Source organism: Rhodnius prolixus, unplaced genomic scaffold (genome assembly GCF_049639745.1).
Source record: "Rhodnius prolixus isolate KJV_2025 unplaced genomic scaffold, Rpr scaffold_3, whole genome shotgun sequence".
In the NCBI taxonomy this organism is placed as follows: Eukaryota; Metazoa; Arthropoda; class Insecta; order Hemiptera; family Reduviidae; genus Rhodnius; species Rhodnius prolixus.
Window position 1 is genome coordinate 8,578,266 of NW_027411603.1, and position 24,926 is coordinate 8,603,191.

General features: G+C 35.1%; 2 protein-coding genes across 8 annotated transcripts in view; one reads left to right on the forward strand and one right to left on the reverse strand.

Annotated features, from left to right (window-relative positions):
• LOC141453470 (uncharacterized) overlaps positions 1 to 24,926 on the forward strand; it is a 337,574-nt gene that overhangs the window by 212,331 nt on the left and 100,317 nt on the right. The gene's annotated exons all lie outside the window — the stretch shown is intronic.
• LOC141453471 (uncharacterized) overlaps positions 1 to 24,926 on the reverse strand; it is a 291,215-nt gene that overhangs the window by 203,137 nt on the left and 63,152 nt on the right. For 2 of the 4 annotated variants that reach the window (XM_074126767.1, XM_074126769.1), the window contains exon 3: positions 20,178 to 20,319. The exons of the other annotated variants lie outside the window; for them this stretch is intronic. In XM_074126767.1, the coding sequence (XP_073982868.1) occupies positions 20,178 to 20,193 (16 nt within the window). In that variant the 5' untranslated portion in view covers positions 20,194 to 20,319. The remainder of the gene's footprint in view (positions 1 to 20,177; positions 20,320 to 24,926) is intronic. 4 annotated transcript variants of the gene reach the window in all.

The window sequence follows — 24,926 nt, forward strand, 5'->3', positions numbered from 1 at the left end:
AGAGAAAATGTAAGCTGGATATGAACGCTAACCACTGAGGTAATTCCTTCCATGCTATAAGTAATTATAATCCTGGGCATCATCTCCTAGAGCAATCTGGCTAGGCAGCTTATCTATTTAAAGGTTCACAGTATAAGGATTAGTTTGGATTGCTTCGCTCCATTTGCTGACTCCTTGGGCAAAGGAAGTGGTTTTTAAATATCTCCTGTTTTCATCAAGAGTTTAGAAAAGAAAAAGAAGAGGAAATGATGGGCGCCCGCTAAAGAAATCATCATCATCATCATTATTATTTTAAATTCATGAAATGAAATGATGCGTCTAATTCGGACAGCAGCTCTAACTGGGAGAGATTGTCTTAGAAAAGAAATCCAATTAGACAGAGTTGCTAAAGGATGTCACAACTAAATTAAAGTTTTCTTATCTAAAGGAGATTATAGGACTGCTGGCGGAAGTAGAAGATGCTGGTCTACACTTTCTACTCTCACTGAAGAGTCTCAACTAAAAATTAATTTATTTCCTTAGTACAGGAAGGGCTCTGACGTAGTGGGATTACGTGGAGGGGGAAAATCTGTGGTGTTCACTCACAAGACTTTTACTTGCTGCAGTTTACGTCATTAAATTTCATTTAAATCTGGAATTGAAACCCAAATCTGGGCAAAGAAACCGGAAGTAACAATAATGAAAATAGTGGGTTGGCAACTAAGTTTCCGCTGTTTGTTTTTTTAATTTTAAATAAATAAAAATTAACTACTAATAAATCAATAATGTATCCTCTCTTGTTGTGTGCAACTGCTTAACGTTCAACAACGTTCTGGCAAACTGGGTTAGCCATACCTTTTGACTTTGCAAAACGATTTAGTGTACTATAATTTCTTAATTAAAAGTATTTTCATTATTATTATTCGTTCTAGGCGAGACCTGCGAAGCTAATATTTATTGTGGTACTGGGTTCGATTCCCAGTCTTAGGGCATGGATTTTATTTAATGGTACTACAATGAAATCGAATTTCCTCTAGAGAAATATTTCAAACAATTTAGATAAACTTTTATCCAATTCACCACAGTCTTTTATCTTTTATTCAGGCGCCACGGTAGCCGAGCGGTTATAGGCGAGACCCGCAAAGCTAAGATGTATTGCGGTACTAGTCTAGGCCTTGCATTCTATTTAATGTGTTAATATGAGGAATTTTGTAGTAAAGTATGTTAGGCGGTTATAGGCTAGACCCGCAAAGCTAAGGTGTACTGCGGTACTCGTCTAGGACTTGCGTTTTATTTAATGGTTAATATGAGGAATTTATAGTAAAGTATGTTTGCTAGTCGCCTCCGTCTACGACACCTAATTGGTAGTTGGACGTTAAGCCCCGCCTGAAAAAATAGGCGATTACTTTACTTTACTACTTTACTTTATTATTATTCGTTCAACAAGATTTTCAATACCTCGTTGGTAAAAATCACCCGGTTTCGACACAAAAACTTTAACCCAACCAAGCTCTCAATTCTGCAACAGTATTGAACGAATCTCCGTGCATAGCATTTGAAAGAGGTGGAAATCGGTTGGTGCCAAATCGGTAGAGTACCGCAGGTGTGGCAGCACTTCCCAGTCATGCGTTTGAATGGCTTCCTTAGTCATATTGGCGATATGAGGGTAACAGGGCGATATCGTGCAGCAAAAGAACTCCATGCTGCCGATTAGGTCTTTTCTCTTGAATAGCCGTGTTTTGGGTCGTTCGATCTGTTGAACATAGAGAGTTCCGCGTTGACCGTTTGGTTCCGTTCAAGCAATTCTTGGTAGATAATCCCTTTCCGGTCCCGCCATTACGCACGCACATCGTTTTACACGGATGAAGATCTTGTTTCATGGATGAAGCGCGGTGTCGCTTTTCTTTTTTTACCGGGGCTAGGCCATTCCTTGCGATGCTTCGTATTAAAGTATAGACACCATTCTTCATCGCCAGTAATGATTCGGTAAAGAAGTCGTTGCTTGCGTCCGTTACGAGCAAACAAAAAAAAAGGAGTTGTCGAAAATGCTCTTTTTTCAACTTTGACATTCCATTTAAATGATCTGAAAATTAATATAAATTAACTCGAAAAAATTTAACAGATTCTGGGAGAACAGTACCTTCCTTTTCGAATGATTTAGATAGATAGATTAGACTATAGATAGTCTAATAATAGATAGCCTCAAGGCCTACGCCACTGCGACCCCTTTGGATCTATTATGGCTCCCCCCACTCTAAAGCTCGCCCTCCAGACCCGTCCTTTTGATCAGACTCTTAATTCTAGGAGAGTGACTCTTGGGTAAAGATCACAGGCCTTGGTTATTCCTCCCCTGAGAAGTAACATCCTTAGCCCGGACAAGCCCCTCACACTGACACAACACGTGCAGTGCCGTTTTTCGAATGATTTAAAACATTATACCAAAAACATTTAATATCATGCGCAATGTTGAAATTTAAAAAAAAACTGCGGGATGTTAGTTGCCAACCCATTAGATAAATGAAGTAATAAAACAATTGGACGGTTAGCTATAAAAATGAAGTTATAACTAATTCAGTACACTGGAGTGGGGGTAAATGTAACTTCCAGAGGAAAGTAGTGTGAGGTGGTTTCATGCATGTGTAATGTACAAGACATTAAACTCGGCCTTTTTATTTTGGTGCCAAATGCGGCCAAATAAAGCACATCACGGCCAGTGCTGGCTCTCTAAGAGGTCAGAGTGAACATTTTGGTTTTAATGTTTATTGGCCAATTTGACAGCTAGAAATGTTTTAACAGCATTTACATTCCAACTCATGGTGGGTGTGTTTACTAGTGAATTTCATTAATGTGTGAGTGTGAGTGTTTAGTGCCAGAGTCCTGGGATACAGTGTGTAGGGGTAATAACCCTATGACCTTATGCCCTCGTGTGACTTTTGCTGCTTGGAAAATGGGCCTATTTTTAGAATATTATGTTACTGGCATCTGGAAATTAGAAAAAAAAATTTCCAACCATTGTTGGGAAACAGGAAATACATTTTCATTTTGTTCGCGATTATTCTATATTTTATAAAGGCATCCACGAGTAGCTAGAATGCTTTATCACCGTTGTGAAATCTTGCAATACTAAAATAAAATATTTTTAAGGCAATAATCATGCACAACAGTTATTACAAATTTATATTCTAATAAATAAACCCAGCTTTCTCCCAGAGTTAGCTCCAGAAAATGCAGGAACCATATTCGGGAGTTACCACTCCCTGATGTAACACACCCATTACCTTCCTTCCGTCTTGACGCATAGTAAAACCAGCCGTATTCACTGTTTTTTTGAGAAGAATTGTAGCGCGGTTAGGCGTGTTTTTCCACACTGTTTTACTTTTCAAGGCCAGGAAAAGTTTTTTTTTTCTCTCTATTTCCATAATCAATATTTAGTTTTGATTTACATAAATCAATACTCAGGCAAGTTTTGTGGTGCCTTGAATATATTTTTGTTTATATATTCCTGAATTTATCTCAATTCTTGTCACTTCTATTGATTGTTCCAATCATATTATTAGAATATTACATGGGTAAACGTTTTACCACCACCACATACCAGAGATATGTATCGCGTTTTTCCTCTTAACCCAGTATCTCCTATTTGGCTAAGATTCTGTTTTTCACCTCTCATCTCTCTCTTTCTCTTCTAGAGTTCATCACTCCTGTATTGATCTTCTTCAAAAATCAGGCTACATAATTCTACTCTATCCTTTCAAAATTTAAAACCTCGTTCTCCTAAGTATTCTTCAATACAATGTGCCAAGAAAAGAACATCCTAGTCTCCCTTTTATGTTGATTTTTTATCTTCCCTCAACTTTCTTTGTGCAGATTTCACTTTAAGATAAAGTTCCTTGATTTTTAATTGGTCAATTTTGTATTCTTAGAAGAAATAATTGAGTATTCCTAACTTCTGTCTCTTTATTACAAGTACTTCCGTTCAGATAGGATTCCTGAATAATCCGCCTTTAGACTACAACGTCTGGGGACCCATACACCGGTAAACCAGTAACCATCCTTGCTTTATTAATTGTTTAGCAATCCGTTTTTGCTACCAATAATAATGCAAACTCAGGAGCAGCAAATAACATCAAAAACAAAAAATTGCAGCTTAGGATTCAATGAAGTTAATATGTTCTTCTTAGCACTGTTATAAGTTTTGCCGGAGTCTGTTTTGTGAAAGCAAGGATTGCAGCTGTAAAATTCTTTGAGAATATACCTGCAAGCTGATGATAAAAAGTAGAGCATTTCGGAGTAAATCATCGGAACTAAGTTAGATTGAGGATTCAAAATTGGCGAGGAATCGGTCAAATAAAAACAACAACTCGTCTTTTTGCCAACGTTTCGACAAATATATTGTACTCTTCAGGGCGTGGCTATGCGGGTGAAAACTGGTTAGTTTCTTTAACTCTACCAACCCGCATAGCCACGCCCTGAAGAGTACAATATATTTGTTGAAAGGTTGGCAAAAAGACGAGTTGTTGTTTTTATTTGGACCGATTCCTCGCCATATTTTGAATCCTCATTTGAATAATTTACGGTCACGAAACCTAAATATTCATAGTTAGCTCGTTAAGTTTGGCTGAGCCATTGGCGTAAAATATGTTACCATTTTTGGTTTTGGAAATCGTTTCAGCTGGAGGGGCGATAGCTCTTTTTATTTCTTAATGGGCATATTCAGGCCCAATACATCGTTGGAGAAGAATCAGTCATATTAAGAGGCGGTACCCTTCATTTGGAAAAAAAAAAAAAATTAGCACAGTTGGTTTCCCAATTCTAGCCCGTCCTGGTTTGAAGTTCCAATGAAATGAAATAGAAAACTTTGCGGAACAATCTTCATCCAGCTAAAAGTGGTAGATCTTCAAAAGATGCACCCTAATGGGTAGAAGATAATGGGCTGAAGAACTCAGAGAGAGAGAGAGACAGAAGATATATCTATTACACCCAACGACTTGGGCCTCCTACAAGAAACATCTCATTCAACATTAACTCTACCAGATTATATTTAATCCAGTTTAATATGTAGGTCAACTGGTATTTCCCTGGCAGCCGCCATTTTCTGCTTCTAATATCATCTTGTAGATTTCTGTGTGGGTTGCTTTATTGGGTAATCTGTTGGGTTATTACCTGGATGGAATTGTTTTGATGCAACTAATCACATTGTTATCGAACTAAGGCTGAACTGCTGACCATCCCACTCACCAACGATTTCAGGCCATTCTTCTAAGAATATTACAAACTCAATCACCGTTTTTAGAAAACTAAAAAAATAATAATGTAACAATATCACAAGGTGTGGCGCTATCTGTATTGTTCTTTCGCAAAGCTTATCTCAGAATGTACAGATTTTTTTTGTTTATTTATTTTATTTTATTTACAGACTCCCCCTTGCTTTGTTTTTTGCTAGAATGAATAATAAGGCAATCAGCTGTAAAGATAACAGCTTTATTTTAACAATATAACAATGTATTTGTTTTGAATTCAGGACCGAAATAAATTTTATGCGAGTTGTTTTCAAAATTATAAAGAGGGAAATATTGCAATCTACGCCATTTCGTCTTCTCATCTCAAAAATATTTTTTTTTTTTTTTATGATTTAAGGCGCGTCAACATCTAAGGTTATTGGCGCCCGGAGCTTTTTTCAGTGCACTGCCGGCCTCCGGACAGTGTTCTCTCGTTACAGACAACACTGTCCATCACCGGACAGTGAGCTGTAAGAAGCTCCTAGGAAGAGAAAAATCTAAGGGTCAGCTGCTGGATTCGAACCCGGGACCTCCGCGTGGGAGTCCAGTATGCTAACCTCATAGCTAATCCCTTCCCTTCAAAAAATATTTATTTTTAGCCCTCCTGATTCTGCAAATGTGGTTTCTAAACAATTTTGAGTGTGTGTTTATTCTTTAATTTAAATTAAAAAAAAAAATAATGAGTCTAAATTTTATTGAAAAAAGTAAGTCCGCTGGCTAATGTAGTTGATGCTATATTCATATAGCCCACATGTTCTCTGCCTCCCATTTAAATCGTTTTCGGATTCTTCAGGGGATTGATTCATTAGCTTGGTACAAAGATTACACTAATAATGCTTCTATGGCACTCTGCACTATCTAGTTACATATCTTAATATCTTTTAATAGAAAAATATATTTAAAAATATATATATATATATATATATATATTTAAAAATATATATATATATATATATATATATATATATATAAATAATATAAACAATACAGTTATATTTATGATGAGGCATTTATTTAAGTAATGGAGCAGAACTAAATGTGTTCAGTGAGTCGCCATCAATTGCCGCGAACATGAAGAGCATTCAATGTCCATACTTCATGTCCATCTTGAAGACTTAAGATTACAAACCACTCTCGTTGATCATTGTGTTCTTCCACATAGTTCACCTCTTTTATTTGCCATCTCCTCTTGTGAAGATGCTGGTTTCCTTTCTCTGTATTGACAAATAATCTTTTTAACACAAACTTCGCTTGGATGATTTTTTTTTATTTTTATTTAGCTCAGATAAAATACGCAACCGGGATTAGAAATTTGAAAAATATGAGAGCTCCCCATACATTACTGAGTAGATTTTCTTTTAGTGGTCAGCTATTTTTAAAGAAATTTATCGTTTTAAAGACAGTTTTAAAGATCGTGTGAGTCTTCAGAAAGCTTCTTTTTTTACATACCAATTTTTATTGAACAAATATATTGTATTTTTGATCGATAAAAGTAAAGCTCTAAGTATTGAAAAAAATAGAAGAACGTGAGGAATGAAAGATCCGGTGAAAGATAGATATTTCTTATTTTCCTCTCCAACAGGAAACAGGGGAAGCGATTAAAGGATTTGTGTGGCAAGTTTCCGGTAAAGAATGGATTGTACTTAGACCTTGATGATGAAGGAAGTGGTAAAAAGTCCTTGTCATAAACGTCCTGCTTAACCGTCCATGCCTCATTTCTCCTTCTATCTAACGGTTTGGCATCTTCCTTTACCGGATATACTAGGAAATATAAGGTAGGTTTGTCTGTTCGCAAGGTACCGAAGATATTTCTTCTTCTCTTTTTTTAGGGTTTATAAATTTTATACCTGAACCATTTACATTTAAGATTTTTGACTTTTGAGAAGTGTTTTAGGGTCTCAGCCTTGTCTTGTACGTGTTTCTATTTTTTGTCAATTCAACAAAACTCTTTCAAATTATTGTTATATCTATTTATTTTTCCATTTATTTAAATTTAAGGTCAAATACACCCCGAGTTTTCTTCAGTGCATTGCCGGACACTGAACCAGAATGATCCTAAGAGCCGGTAGATGGATTCTAGTACCCAGGATCTGCGCGTGGGAATCCAGTGCTAATTACTTAGTTAATCCCTTGTTATTATTAGAAATTGCATTTTTTTGTTCACCCCACCTTCTCAATGCGCTTTGAATCATCCAAAACAGTGTGGCGGACGTCCAGTTGCCTTCCTAAGTCTCCAGAACCGTTTGAGATGGGTGCAGCACCCACGGTAGATCTCAAAAACATTTTCTTTTATAATTATTTTGGATAGGCTGATGCGTGAACTGGTTTTCAGAGCGAAATTTCTGGTTTCAACTTTGTACCACCATTGATTTTTTCAAGTCATCTTAGCGGTTCTTTTGTTTATCGTATTTTGGACTCATAAAAGAAAATGGTTTTCTACAAGGAACAGTTTATTTATAAAAACTTTTCAAAAAAAAGATTTGTGAAAACCCCCACAAAACATTCCTCGCTTCAACCCAAAAAAAGAAAAAGAAAAGTGTTCCAATTTTCCTTAATTTTCTGTGCATTCGCTTATGGGGTTTTTCTTTGTTTTTTTTGTGCTTATCTTGTGTCAGTCTCTCATTTTGATTTTTCTTTCTCAGAGAAAATTAATTTTATTCTATTTGTTTGGAAGCAGACGTCAAGCTTCCTTCACCAGCATCATTTTACTACAGTGAACTTGATTAATATTAAAATAAACCATGTATTTTTTTTTGGTGGTATTTTGAAAGATTCAAGAAAATTTAATTACGTAGTAAGAGAAAATCCTGTAGATTTCCACCATGTTAGGGGAAAAAAGCTTCAATTTAAAAAAACAAAAAAAAAAACAAGTTGATAAGTAGCACACTTTGCATATTTTGTTCGCTCTATACTCATAGTGCAATGACCTAGTTTGCAAAGCCGGGCAGTAAATAAGCGCAAAGCCCGACATATTTGTCCACCAGAGATGCTGTATTACTCTTCTTCCATGTATATACTATATAACCATCATGAAGACTCTTTAAATAATTTTTACTCACTTTTCTTCTTCCCAAGAGAAATTTACTTATTTCATTCATTTATTTTTCGTAATCTTAGCCCATAAATTATCTTCTTCTCTTTTTTTAACAGAGCTATATTTTAAGAAATAAATAAATACAGAAGTTTTAAATAACATCCTCTACAATCTAAATTCTCATCAGATTTAAGCAATAAATTCTGTTTACAAACAAAAAAAAATTGTGGTTAGCTAGTGCAGTAATAAATTTTAATGGCAGATAACAGCCGTTTAAGTTGCATCACTAACTCGTAAATAGTTAGTGCAGTCTTGACGCTATAATAATGACATTTATGCAGTTAAATAATCTTCTACCCTGTCAAAAAATTAAATTAATTGTACAGTAAATAGTCCAAATACAGAAAATAGTCCAAAATTTCCTTATTGGCCTTGTGGTCAATTTCCATTTGGCCAACAAAAATAGAAATTTTTTTTTTTTTTTGTTTTCTTTTTTTGGCATTGGCTTCCGCCATACAGCCAGCATCGTCTAGGTGCTTATCACTAGAATATCACTCACTCTCCATTCTTACCTACAAATACATTCGCTTCACACATTCATCATTCTACTATATACCGCTATTTACATAAACTACTGCTAATGGATGGAGCAGCACTCTGTGCTCCTGCCATCCTTCTCGCTTAACCAAAATTAAAATCACGTAATCCTTCTCTAAGCATTTTGTTCCATTCATTCTAATTCGGCTATAGCTTCTAAATACATTCATATTTCATTGCTAGCTCTGCTATCGACTTAAGCACATAACTGTTGGTGGAGAATATAATGTCTTCGTAGCGAAATGATGCATCTAAATACCTGTATATATCGTCAAACATTCGTTTCCTTTCTACCACATAACGTGGACATATCATTATTACATGTTTGAAATCTTCCTCCTCATTGCAATCTACGCAAAGAGGAGAGGACCTTTTGTTGATCCTGTGTAGATACGATCCGCATACCGCGTGGTTCGCTCTCAGCCTGCTTATTGTCGTAACAACCCATTTATTAGTGACAGTTCCCTTAAACCATGGTTGTCTAGGTAACTGATCTGCCATAGTTTTATAGAATCTACCTTTATCACCATTATTGTAATCTGTCTGCCATTTTTGTAGTGCTGCTTTTGCAATTATACCCTTGATATCGGTGTGTGGTAATTTATAATTAGCCATTTCCCCACTAAATCTCCTTAACAAAAACTTACAGTTTAAAATGTTAAGTATAAGGGTTGATTAAACGCCAAAAGGTACACAAATCAGTAAGTACCCAACATTTCATTAATACTTCATTAATATTTAAGTAATTCTACTGCATTAATTTTCATTAATAAGTTATTTTTTAGAATTTATTAGATGTCACAGACCCTTATGCTGGCCATTTTCGTCTACAAAATATATGTTCAAGTAGCACTGTAGATTGACTGTAATATCTAGTTATCTATAATAATGAAACTATTAATTACAGGTTAAAAAGAAAAACGTTACAAAAAATAAAAAAAAATTATGAGGCTAAAAAATTCAAAACTTTCTTTTAAAAGAAACTTCACCAACATACATCAATGATTTTCAAAAATCGTCGGTTTAAGTTCATTCTTCGATTAAAGTAATTGTTATTTTATGAAGTAGTCAAACGTTTATAATAATTATCTGGCTTTATCGCAAGTAACATAGTTTTCTTCAATTACATTCTCAATCTAGGTATTCATCCCACAATGTTGTATATATGTAATATAAAGTAAATAAGATATGCATATTTTTAGGACAGCTAATTATTCCAGTATTTTACTATAAGTAAAATTAGGGGGACTAAATTAAATTACAATCGAGAAATCAATAATTGTTGTTGAATAATCTACTTGTTATAACTGTGTGTTATTTGTGCTCACGAATATTTCGGTAAGACGAATTCAAGACAGTAGCCGACTCTAACTTTGTATTTTTCTACTTTAACATGCATGTACATATTTATGTGATTTATCATAATTATAACAAAAAAATATTATAAATGAAGTGGCCAGCATAAGGGTCTGTGACATCTAATAAATTCTAAAAAATAACTTATTAATGAAAATTAATGCAGTAGAATTACTTAAATATTAATGAAGTATTAATGAAATGTTGGGCACTTACTGATTTGTGTACCTTTTGGCGTTTAATCAACCCTTATACTTAACATTTTAAACTGTAAGTTTTTGTTAAGGAGATTTTTGTACCTTTTGGATAGATTTTCCTTTTTGTCTATTTTACAAAGTTACATATCTGCTTTACAGATTTTTTTAAAATTTGGAATAAGCAATTCTATAATTATAACCTGATAAGGTGTTAAGTCGGAACCGTAACTACCACTGGAGAGATCTTTTTAAAGAATGATTATAGTTGCGGTCCCCCAAACCATCCCCAATAACAATGTTTTTGAAAAAGCGTAGGAAGGTATTTGTACGTGAATATCAAAATTAAACTGCGATTTCAGTACTTCCTTTTAAGAGGAGTAAGAAAAATAAACTACGATTGCAGTACTTCTCCCTAAAAGGCAAAGATTTTTTAATCGAACGACAATTCATTGATTTAAATCGGTTCACTCATTGATTATTTAAACGATTGCAGTACTTCCTCTTAGTAGGTGCAAGAGCATCAGCAACGTAGAGGAGCTTTAACCACTTATTCGAGCTGAATTTTATCAAAATCTTACTAAGCGTTATAGAAATATTGGTAATAATAGTTTTAGAAAGGGCCTTATTTGGGTGGGGCGAACTCCCCTCCTTATGAGGCACGGCGTCGAGACTTTTAAAGTGCAAATCTGTACAAAATTTCGATTCGAATGACACTTCGGTCGGTTCACGTGTCGATAATTTGAAACGATTGCTATACTTCCCCTTAACAAGTGTAAGAGCTGATCGCCGCTTTAATGTTACGTAGGGGAGCCCTAACCCTATCATCCTACCAAATTTTATCAAAATCGGGCCAAGATTTACAGAGTAATTAGTAATAATAATTTTGGAGGGGGCCTTACATTAAGGGGGCTAACTCCTCTCCCATTCGATGTACAGGATCGAGACCCCCAAAAGGCACATCTACATAAAATTCCGAATCCAATGACACCTCATTCATGAAAATCGGTTCACGCGTTTAGGCGCTACGTTGTTTACAAAAAAGGTAACAACAAGAACAACAAGAACAACAAGAAGAAGAACAAGAACAAGAACATTTTTTGAAAAAGCGGTTTTTGCTCATTTTCGGCAACTTTTTTCTCGAAACCTATTAGATCTGGGTGGTTGCAAAAAAATTACAGTTATGAAGGAGGGTTTGGAGTAAGATTTAAAGAAAATTTGGGAATTTTATCTTTTATAGAAAAAGAGAAAAAAATTGTCAAAGTTGGGTGTTTTTCAACGTTACGCTTTTTCGTGCAGTTTTTGATGGTCAACCCTTATACAACTGTCCTACCGGACAGTTTTAATATAATCATAGGTTAAGTACAAAAAAAAAAAAAAAAAAAAGATGGCGCATTTTTAATAAGAGCAGGACTTTTGCTAGCTCCCCAATTAGCCATTTCCCCACTAAATATAATCATAGGTTAAGTACAAAAAAAAAAAAAAAAAAAATGGCGCATTTTTAATAAGAGCAGGACTTTTGCTAGCTCCCCAATTAGCCATTTCCCCACTAAATATAATCATAGGTTAAGTACAAAAAAAAAAAAAAAAAAAAGATGGCGCATTTTTAATAAGAGCAGGACTTTTGCTAGCTCCCCAATTAGCCATTTCCCCACTAAATATAATCATAGGTTAAGTACAAAAAAAAAAAAAAAAAAAAAGATGGCGCATTTTTAATAAGAGCAGGACTTTTGCTAGCTCCCCAATACACGGGTATTCAGTAAATATTTCATTCAAAAGCTTTAAAAAAGTTGAATATGATAGGATGAAAAATTAATTGCCATTTCAGTCGTGATACATTTATTCTGCCGAGCTTTCGACCTAGGGACTAGGTCATTTGTCCATGAACAGAAGACACACCAACCCTGTGATGTAAAAATATTACTTTGTAAACTAGCCCTGAAGATGGACCTAGTCCCTAGGTCGAAAGCTCGGCAGAATAAATGTATCACGACTGAAATGGCAATTATTTGTACATTCTATTGAAACTATGAATCAGTCACCAAAAATAATGAACAACAGTTAAATATGTAAACCCGCAAAACAATCAAAGATAGTTCAGAATGATTTTAGCTGATCGTAGTGTAAAAACAAATGCTGTTGATATTCTTCGTTGCCTTCGCCGAACTATTCCGGATACAATAAGTTAAGGAAAATTGAGGAATTTTAGAAAGGCTGTGATAAGAGTTGAAAACTATACTGGACAGACATCACAGCCCGGTCTTTTCGAGATCAAATCTGTGAGAACTACGAGGGTCGTTTGAAAAGTCCGTGCAAAAATAAAAACTACTTATTTTTTGGGGTAAACCTTTTTTATTTTTCAACATAGTCTCCTTTTAGGCTTATACACTTCGTCCAACGCTGCTCTAGTTTGTTGATCCCTTTCGAATAATAGGATTTGTCCATGTCTGAAAAATAGCCATTCGTTTCTGCAATCACCTCCTCGTTTGAATAAAATCTTTTTCCCGCCAGCCATTTCTTCATATTGGGGAACAAATAGTAGTCCGAGGGAGCCAAGTCTGGAGAATAGGGGGAATGTGAAACGAGTTGGAACCCTATTTCCATTAATTTTGCGACCACAACTGCTGAGGTGTGAGCTGGTGCGTTGTCGTGATGGAAAAGGACTTTTTAGTGGGCCAATCGTGGGCGTTTTTCTTGCAGCTCGGTTTTCAAACCGTCCAATAACGATGAATAATATGCACCTGTAATAGTTTTACCCTTTTCCAGATAGTCGATGAGGATTATTCCTTGCGAATCCCAAAAGACAGTCGCCATAATCTTTCCGGCCGAAGGAACGGTCTTCGCCTTTTTTGGCGCAGATTCCCCCTTGGTAACCCATTGTTTAGATTGTTCTTTGGTCTCAGGAGTGTAGTGATGTATCCATGTTTCATCTACAGTGACGAAACGACGCTTAAAGTCCTGCGGATTCTTCTGGAACAGCTGCAAACCGTCCTTGCAACACTTCACACGATTTCGTTTTTGGTCAAGCGTGAGCAATCGCGGCACCCATCTTGCGGATAGCTTTGTCATGTCCAAATGTTGATGCAAAATATTATGTACCCGTTCATTCGAGATGCCCACAGCACTAGCAATCTCACGCACCTTCACTCTTCTGTCATCCATCACCATATCATGGATTTTATCTATGATTTCTGGAGTAGTAACCTCAACAGGCGTCCAGAACGTTCAGCGTCACTTGTGCCCATATGGCCACTCCGAAAATTTTGAAACCACTTATAAACTGTTCTAATCGAAGGTGCAGAGTCACCATAATGTTTATCAAGCTTCTCTTTAGTCTCCTGAGGCGTTTTGCCTTTCATAAAGTAGTGTTTAATCAACACACGAAATTCTTTTTCGTCCATTTTTGAAAATCACTCGACTTCCTCGATTCAAACGAATGCCAAACACAAAGAAATAGACCGATCTGGCTGAAACTTGGTGTGTGTTCTTCCAAGAGATGCTACTAACTAAACATAACCTCGATTCGCGCCAGTGGTGCTATCTCTCTGACTTTGCACGGACTTTTCAAACGACCCTCGTATTGCTTGAGATACTTGAAATCTCATGAAAGAAGGAATTTGAGATCGGATATAGAAACGAAGATGTTGGAATGCTGGATAACATTTTAAAACATTATGTTTTAGCAGAAAAAACTTCAACCGCAATAAGTCCCAAGAAAAGCTGACTATAAAATCTTGATAGAAACAATGGATCTATTATGTTTTTCTCGTAGCAGTTTTTCCAGTCTACTGATGTTATAGTTTTTCTTTTCTTTCCACTATAAGTACTTCCTCGCCGCCATCACTTATTGTTAAAAAACCTCTTCGCTCGCCCTGAAGAGTGCTCATTCTATCTTCACCTGCACTTACACTTATTCTACAATTGATTTCCTGTCAGGTCGAACTCAATAGTTTGTCAGTCTGTGAACTACTCAATAATTTTTTCTCTTTTATTATCAGTCGAAGAAAATAAACTGCATTTCAGCTATTTAATACTTGTTTTTTCTCATTTATGATCCAGCTTATCGTAAAGATCAATAAAAACCTGAATCCCCCCCACCACGAAAATGATGCTGGTATCCTAAATATCTGCTCGATGTGGCATAGACTCAACTAGTTGGCTATATTTTATGACAACTATAAACTAGAGGAGCCTCTAACTGACTAGTGGTGCTGCAATACTCCGTGAGTGCAGCTACTTGTCGTAACATGTCTATCGTGCACCGCTCTTCGTCAGTAACGATGTATTTACTTTGAGCTCCTGCTTCCACAAACATTTCTTGTGAAGGTTAAAGATTATTTGGTTTGTAGTTTGACCTTTATTAATTTTAAGTTGGTACTTAAAATTAATAAGTACTTTAGAGCGAGGTTTATTTCCGTTTTATTATTTTTTTTCGTTAAAGAAGATTGTTGGTTTCCGTTTATTTTAATGTTAGAGAGGAAGCTTTATTCCTCAGCTTTCCTTGGTCTAAGTTTTCCTAATACATGACCCCAGATTTCTCTCCGGAGAACGATCCTATTTGAGTCTCACATAAGGCTAGTCTTATTTGGAGCTGGCTAGGACTGCCGTTCTCGGATAGCTTCGTCTCGGATAGTGTCCCCGAAACAGGTGTTCTTCCTAGAGGGCGGAGCCAAAAAAGGTTCCCTTGATTCTAGCCGTACCGGAAATACAAAAATATGGGAACTGATCATAGACCAGGATTGTGACATGCTTCTTTGTTGAAAATGCGTACTTCCTTCCTGACAGGTATCAGATTTTCTATCCACTGCCAGAAAATATTGATTCATTACTTTTTTGTGTAGAGAATCTGACTTTCACAACGTTTTAGTCAAACATTACACTTGCTAACCCAGCCTTTTCTTAAAATACTTCACCTCTACAGCATGAATTCTTGATTTATCTCGTGACCATCACAAGTTCCCTTGGTCTTATTGAATTTCCTGAAGAATGGGTTACAATTTTTTTGTTTTGTTTTTGTTTTTCTGTACAGCAAATTTTTTGTCATCACTTTGCATCTTGATAAACGTTAAACATCCTGATAACCTCATCTGTCGTCTCCTTATTTGATGCAACAATTTTCATGTCAGTGCTAAGACCCATATATTTAAAGCTTTCTACTTGTTTTGTAAGCCAAAAAAAAAAGGTAAAGTAAATGCCTACTTTTTTTAGGCAGGCTTTACGTCCAACTACCGAATTAGGTGTAGTGGACGGAGGCAAACAGAGCAAACATACTTTACTGTAAATTCCTCATATTAACACATTAAATGAAATGCAAGCCCTAGACTAGTACCGCAATACATCTTAGCTTTGCGGGTCTAGCCTATAACCACCAAACACACTTTACTATAAATTCCTCATATTAACACATTAAATAAAATGCAAGGTCTAGACTAGTGCCGCAATACATCTTAGCTTTGCGGGTCTAGCCTATAACCGCCTAACATACTTTACTATAAATTCCTCATATTAATATATTAAATAAAATGCAAGGTCTAGACTAGTGCCGCAATACATCTTAGCTTTGCGGGTCAAACATATAACCGTTAGTCTCTTTTTGTTAATGCACTATATCAGCTTTTCTTCAAAAACCTTATAATGTTACTAAATAGCCAGAGGTTAATCAGTGAGCACAATCAAAGATGTAATTACTAAACCACTAGTCATACCATTTTAGTACAAAATTGAATATACAGTATTAATTTCACTAGTACTGTACCGCTCTTGGAAAAATTTAAAATTTAATCGTCTAGATTTCAATTGTATGACATTTGAGAGCTATTTTAAGCTCATATTAAAGTTGTTTTTCTTTTTAATCACTGAAAGTGGGTGGGTTTTTATTTTTCTAGTACCCATGAATGAATTTTGCGGTTTTAACACTATTCTCTGGTACTGATAAAATATTCAATGTAATTTTCTTGTTCATGTCGTTTAGGAATTCTGTTCTATTTTGATTCAACAATTTTTCTTCAAAAATAATCATATAAGAATGTGAAAACTGTCGACTTTTCCCTTTTCTCTTCAGTACGATTTGTACTTTGTTTTGTTGTGGTGTAGGCTTAGGAAAAATTTAATCATTAATTTTTTTATGATTTTCAAAAGCTATAATTATAGACAAAGAAAATTTAAACAAAAAATTGTAAAATACAATACAGTTTAAACTATTATTCAACATAATCTAAGCATATTCAAAATGGTGACCGAATCTTTGCTAGCAGAGTATAATAACAAAAATAAAACCACAATAAACCAATCGATTGGCCTGCCACCCACAATAAACGTTTACCAAATTAAAACTGTCCGGTAGGACAGTTGTATAAGGATTGATCGTCAAAAAGTGCACGAAAAAGCGTAACGTTAAAAAACACCCAACTTTGACAATTTTTTTCTCTTTTTCTATAAAAGATAAAATTCCCAAATTTTCTTTAAAATATAGGGCAAACCCTCCTTTATAACTGTAATTTTTTTGCAACCCCCCAGACCTAATAGATTTTGAGAAAAAAGTTGCCGAAAATGAGCAAAAACGGCATTTTCAGAAATTGTTGTTGTTCTTCTTCTTCTTCTTGTTGTTGTTGTTACCTTTTTTGTAAACTACGTAGCGCCTAAACGCGAGAACCGATTTTCATGAATGAGGTGACATTCAATTCGGAATTTTATGTAGATGTGCCTTTTGGGGGTCTCGACGCTGTACACCGAATTAGAGAGGAGTTAGCCCCCTTAATGTAAGGCCCCCTTCAAAATTATTATTACTAATTACTCTGTAAATCATAGCCCGATTTTGATAAAATTTGGTAGGATGATAGAGTTAGGGCTCCCCTACGTAACATTAAAGCGGCGATCTGCTCTTACACTAGTTAAGGGGAAGTATAGCAATCGTTTCAAATTATCGACAAGTGAACTGATTTTCATGAATGAAGTGTCATTCGAATCGAAATTTTGTACAGATTTGCACTTTAAAAGTCTCGTCGCTACGCCTCATATGGAGGGGAGTTTGCCCCACCCAAGTAAGGCCGTTTCTAAAACTATTATTACCAATATTTCTATAACGCTTTGTCCGATTTTGATAAAATTTAGCACGAAGAAGTGATTAAAGCTCCTCTACATGGCTGTGAAGTGCCATCATGCTCTTACACCTACTAAGAGGAAGTACTGAAATCGTTAAAATTATCATTGGGTGAACCTATTTACATTAATGAATTGTCGTTCGATTCAAAATCTTTGCCTCTTTGCCTTTTAGGGAGAAGTACTGTAATCGCCCGTTTATTTTTCTTACTCCTCTTAAAAGGAAGGTCTGAAATCGCAGTTTAAATTTGCTTTTTACGTACAAATACCTTCCTATTTTATATAAAAAGGCTTTCTCAAAAAAATTGTTATTGAGGATGGTTTGGGGACCGCAACTATAATCATTCTTTAAAAAGATCTCTCCAGTGGTAGTTACGGTTCCTACTTAACACCTTATCAGGTTATAATGTTAGAATTGCTTATTCCAAATTTAAAAAAAACAGTAAAGCAGATATGTAACTTAGCAAAATAGACAAAAATGAAAATCTATCCAAAAGGTACAAAAATCTCCTTAACAAAAACTTACAGTTTAAAAAGTTAAGTATAAGGGTTGATTAAACGCCAAAAGGTACACAAATCAGCAAGTACCCAACATTTCATTCAAGCTTAGTTGATATAATTTAAGTAATTTTGCTGCATTAACTTTTCCTTCACATTTTTTAGAATTTATTAGATGTCACAGAACCTTATGCTGGCCATTTTCATCTACAAAAAATTTGTTGAAGTAGCACTGTAGATTGACTGTAATATCTATTAATCTATAATAATCAAACTATTAATTACAGGTTAAAAAGAAAACGTTATAAAAAATAAAAAAAATTACGAGGCTACAAAATTTAAAAACTTTTTTAAAAAAATGCTTACACCAACATACATCAATGATTTCGATTATTTTATTTTTAATAAAAATCGTCTGTTTAAGTTCATTCTTCGATTAAAGTAATTGTTACTTTATGTAGTAGTCAAACGTTTATAATAATAGGTAATAATTATCTGGCTTTATAGAAAATAATATAGTTTTCTTCAATCACACTCTCAATGTAGCTGTTCTTCTCACAATGTTATAATATGTTATGTAATATAAAATAAATAAGTATTGCATACTTTTAGGACAGATAATTATTCCAGTATTTTACTGTAAGTAAAATTAAATTACAATTGAGAAATGAATAATTGTTGAATAATCTACTTGTTATTAACTGTGTGTTATTTGTGCTCACGAATATTTCGGTTAGACGAATTCAAGTCTGAAATATTGTTTTAAATCCTCCGTGATTCAAATTTAAACAGTAGCCGACTCTAACTTTGTCTTTTTCTACTTTAACATGCATGTATAAGATGTGACAACTTCAGAATAAAGGGCATATTAAAGATAAATCAGAAGAATAATAATTATTTGGAATAGAGTTAAAATAAAGTACCTATTTAAAAACGAAGATATAATATACATTTTATCATAATTATAACCAAATAATATTATGAACGAACTGGCCAGCATAAGGGTCTGTGACATCTAATAAATTCTAAAAAATGTGAAGGAAAAGTTAATGCAGCAAAATTACTTAAATTATATCAACTAAGCTTGAATGAAATGTTGGGTACTTGCTGATTTGTGTACCTTTTGGCGTTTAATCAACCCTTATACTTAACTTTTTAAACTGTAAGTTTTTGTTAAGGAGATTATATAGTACAGTTTCTTCCTTCATTCAAAGGAAAAATAAAGGAAAATAAACTTATGTTATAAAAAAAATAGTTAATTTCTAAAAATACAGCGAACAGTTAATACGCTTACGCTCTCTACTTAGCGCAAAGCGAAAGCTTTGAATTATCTAGAGCATTTTTAACCAAAAAAAATGGCCATCATCGCTTGCGTTCTAAAAATTAAATTGCATCAAACCGCTCATCATCGCTTGCTTCTAAAAATTAAATTGCATCAAACTGCCCATCATCGCTTGCTTTCTAGAAATTAAATTGAATCAAACTGCTCATCGCTTGCTTTCTAAAAATTAAATTGCATCAAACCGCTCATCATCGCTTGCTTTCTAGAAATTAAATTGAATCAAACTGCTCATCGCTTGCTTTCTAAAAATTAAATTGCATCAAACTGCCCATCATCGCTTGCTTTCTAAAAATTAAATTAAATCAAAATGCCCATCATCGCTTGCTTTCTAAAAATTAAATTGAATCAAACTGCTCATCGCTTGCTTCTAAAAATTAAATTGCATCAAACTGCTCATCGCTTGCTTTCTAGAAATTAAATTGAATCAAACTGCTCATCGCTTGCTTTCTAAAAATTAAATTGCATCAAACCGCTCATCATCGCTTGCTTTCTAGAAATTAAATTGAATCAAACTGCTCATCGCTTGCTTTCTAAAAATTAAATTGAATCAAACTGCTCATCGCTTGCTTTCTAAAAATTAAATTAAATCAAAATGCCCATCATCGCTTGCTTTCTAAAAATTGAATTGAATCAAACTGCTCATCGCTTGCTTTCTAAAAATTGAATTGAATCAAACTGCTCATCGCTTGCTTTCTAAAAATTGAATTGAATCAAAAAAATGTTTTCCACAAAAAGAATTTAAAACAGAGAAAAATAATCTAAAATAGACAAACTAGAGTAGTTATATCAACTAAACTCACCATCTTTGTGACTCATTTTTTTTATTTGAGGTTTTATTTGGGGAAAATTAGTCAAGTATTCCCAGGTTAGGACGGTATTTTTTGTAGATTCTTCCAGGGAGCAGGACGAAGCGCCCTAGGGTGGCTCTGGCTCCAGCTCCACCTAACAGATCCACTAAGTGTAAAATCTGCACTTTAATTTTTATTATTTTTTTAAATTTAAAACAAAAAAAAAATTGAGACAAATATTAAAAAATTTGTAGAAGTATTGATCGATATTTGAATTGGAAAAATTAAAAAAAAATCGCTACATAAAAAGATCCAGTGGTGAATATATCGCTTATTTTCAAACTTAAACTGAATCGTGAATCGTAGGATGTAATGGAGTAATTAAAGTCAAAGAACAAATGATGATTAATGCTAATAAAGCCAGAAAACCATTTCTGTACCATCGTTGATTTTATCCGTTCTTAGCGCGCATGCTTATTGCATTCCTGACCGGTGTCCAGCTTACATCCACCATCAGCAGTTGTAGTATGACGTCTCCACATTAAACTGATTGATTTACCTCTGATGGTGGATATACTTCCGGGTCACTGTGATAATAAACGCGCATGCTATGATGAATTAAAAAAAATAACGATATCCAGCACTGAGCCTGAGCCGGGCCACATTTTCACAAAAAAGAAAGATTTTATATTTAATCACCTAGCCTTCGCCTTGACCTAGACTTCTATAGCTTCTTATTAAAACTGACCTGTAGTAGGGGATTTTTAAGAACTGTAAACACCCTCCATGCAAGCACAAGAAGGAGATGTCCACTACTCCAGCTGGTTTGATGTGCAAGACCCACTGGAAGCAGAAGCGCCCCTTAGGATGTAACACCCCCGAAAGGACCCATTTAAGTGACCGGTAGGGCAGTTGTATAAGGGTTGATCGTCAAAAACAGCACTATTATTGGTTGGTTCTTATTGTTAGTGAACTACAAATGCCTTCTGATTTGCGGCCGACGGATTTCTACGCTGTAATTTCGCCCCTCCCTATTGTATTCATCTTTTATGGTAAATAAATTAATATTATTATTATTTATTACCATATATTTATTGAACATTTCTCTACTTTTGCTCGGCTAACCTTTTGTTGCAGAAAGAGCAGCTCATTCTCTTTTGTAGTATATCTCATTATATGAGTGCTTGTTTCCTCCATCTCCTTCTCCTGGGAATATCTTTGCTCAGGTGAAGCACTGAGACATATTGTGTTCCTGCCATCAAACTAGAAACTTTACGATCATTCATTACTTCCCTTTATGCTCGGAAGAGAACTTCCGCCCAAGCGGTTATTATTCTTTCTAAGTATTTCTAGAATTTATTAATAACCTACGCTTTTGCAAGGATGGATATTGTAGGTACGTACTCGTCTAAAGAGGGGAGATTCATAAAAGTAAAGTTGATGGTCCGGCTGTTGTAATCTCAGGCTATATGATCTCTCGTTGTATCATAGTTTTCCTTCATGTTTATAGTCCAGTATAGTAACTTTATTATACTTATCTATTATGGTTTACTTAGTTTTTATAGGCAAAAATTTTTGGGTTCATTCTCAAGTACCTTGTTTATTATTTATTTTTTTTATTAAAAAGATGATCCTAACAAGCTGCTAATCAGACATGGCGATCATGCAATGATTTTCTATTTTTTGGTTTTCAGCGGAAATGACGCTTTTCCTTTGCTTCCTTCCCGTACCTACACGGCTCCATTACCCACAATAGTAGTTACGGTAACCTATCCTGTACCTGAATAATCTGCTTCTTATTTCTTCGGTTAGTTGAAGCTTTATTCGTCGGTTTTTTTTGTTGAAGCTTACGCTGGTGTCGACACCGATTCCAACTTTTTCTTCTGAGCGAACATTTTGTTCCCTTGAAACCGTTTCACCTCGTCTGTTCATTAGAACAAAGCCTATCTAGCCTATTATTATTATTATTTATTTTTTTTTTTTATTTTTTTTATATTTTGGGCATTGGCTTCTGCCATACAGCCAGCATCATCGTCTAGGTGCTTATCACTAGAATATCACTCACTCTCCATTCTTACTTATAAATACGTTCGCTTCACACATTCATCCCTCTACTATATACAACTATTTACATACAAACTTCAACCAATGGATGGATCAGTACTCTATATTCCTGCTATCCTTATAGCTTAACCGAAATTAAAATCACGTAATCCTTCTCCAATCACCCCCCCCCCCCCTATTATTTTGTTCAGCAATAATATAATAATAAATTAGTTTATTGAAGAAAATAATTTTTTCAATTTACATAAGTTATAAATAAAATATTTCAACCGGCTTACTCGTGGTCTCATGGACCGTCCGAGGAGTTGCCATTATTCAAATTCTAATACACTATTAAATAGATGTATACGAGGGTCGTTTGAAAAGTCCGTGCAAAAATAAAAACTACTTAATTTTTTGGGGGTAAACCTTTTTTATTTTTCAACGTAGTCTCCTTTTAGGATACACTTCGTCCAACGCTGCTCTAGTTTGTTGATCCCCTCCGAATAATAGAATTTGTCCAAGTCTGAAAAATAGCCATTCGTTTCTGCAATCACCTCTTCGTTTGAATAAAATATTTTTCCCGCCAGCCATTTCTTCATATTGGGGAACAAATAGTAGTCTGAGGGAGCCAAGTCTGGAGAATAGGGGGGATGTGAAACGAGTTGGAACCCTATTTCCATTAATTTTGCGACCACAACTGCTGAGGTGTGAGCTGGTGCGTTGTCGTGATGGAAAAGGACTTTTTTGTGGGCCAATCGTGGGCGTTTTTCTTGTAGCTCGGTTTTCAAACGGTCCAATAACGATGAATAATATGCACCTGTAATAGTTTTACCCTTTTCCAGATAGTCGATGAGGCTTATTCCTTGCGAATCCCAAAAGACAGTCGCCATAATCTTTCCGGCCGAAGGAACGGTCTTCGCCTTTTTTGGCGCAGATTCCCACTTGGTAATCCATTGTTTAGATTGTTCTTTGGTCTCAGGAGTGTAGTGATGTATCCATGTTTCATCCACAGTGACGAAACGACGCTTAAAGTCCTGCGGATTCTTCTGGAACAGCTGCAAACCGTCCTTGCAACACTTCACACGATTTCGTTTTTGGTCAAGCGTGAGCAATCGCGGCACCCATCTTGCGGATAGCTTTGTCATGTCTAAATGTTGATGCAAAATATTATGTACCCGTTCATTCGAGATGCCCACAGCACTAGCAATCTCACGCACCTTCACTCTTCTGTCATCCATCACCATATCATGGATTTTATCAATGATTTCTGGAGTAGTAACCTCAACAGGGCGTCCAGAACGTTCAGCGTCACTTGTGCCCATATGGCCACTCCGAAAATTTTGAAACCACTTATAAACTGTTCTAATCGAAGGTGCAGAGTCACCATAATGTTTAACAAGCTTCTCTTTAGTCTCCGGAGTCGTTTTGCCTTTCATAAAGTAGTGTTTAATCATCACACGAAATTCTTTTTCGTCCATTTTTTGAAAATCACTCGACTTCCTCGATTCAAACGAATGCCAAACACAAAGAAATAGACCGATCTGGCTGAAACTTGGTGTGTGTTCTTCCAAGAGATGCTACTAACTAAACATAACCTCGATACGCGCCAGTGGTGCTATCTCTCTGACTTTGCACCTTTTTCAAACGACCCTCGTACATTAAAAAAAAAAAAAAAAAAAAAAAAAAACTAAAACCCTTGCTGATGAAACTGCAAGACAATTATAAATTATGATATGAGCAATATTGAGAAATGAGAATGACAAGACTGGTATTAATATATTCTAAAATAGAAACCAATCAAGGAATATAAACTAAATACACAGACAAACTGGGCACAATCAATACTATGCAATTTATATCATAATCAAGTTCAATGCTCTGACATAATCAGGTATTATTAAATTCTTCAATGAGCTCATATCTGTAATTCCACGCTGATTTACAGTAATTGATCAATGCGCGCCAGTCTTTGCCGATAAGATACCCCAGAAATTCAGCATAAAATAATTTTCCTTTACCAAAGTACCGTAGGCGAAACTCTCTTAGTACAGGGCAAATACAGACGAAATGGTACACATCTTCATTATCCCTTTTATTGCACAAAGAACACAGTTTTATAGCTATAGTTTTATCTATTCAGATACAGTATTTCTCCTCTCACTTTGATTATCCAATCTACCGCCTGGCTGTCAATACCACTATGAATATTTTATATAATGTATGATTTTGGCTATTTAATTATTTTAACTTAAATAGAACTGTAATGTTCAGCAATATTTAGAATTGTAAATGTGGTTCGGTCCATTGTGTTGGATAAAATCGTTCTGTGATCGATTCCCAGACCATTCATCAATCACCACTGTGGTAAGATTATAATCAGTTTGATGCAGAGAATTCGACTTCACTTACTTTTTTTTTTTTTGCCTTGTGGCTCATCTCTCCTACATCTCAGGGGAGAAATATGAATGAAATCTATTTAGTATTCGTGCGGTGGGGGGGGGGGGGGGGTTTATTTAGCAGTTTGTGAAGACGGTAGAATGTAGTTCCAACCTTCTAGGCCCATACAATATAGTTTTGCATAACGATTCAGAATCAAACTACGCTAAATGAAGATTTCACAGCATCTGATCTAGTTAAGTAAACATTAATTACTTGTTTGCCGTAAACTGGATCTTTTTATCACTTCCTTTTGCTATATTTAGGCTTAACATGTAT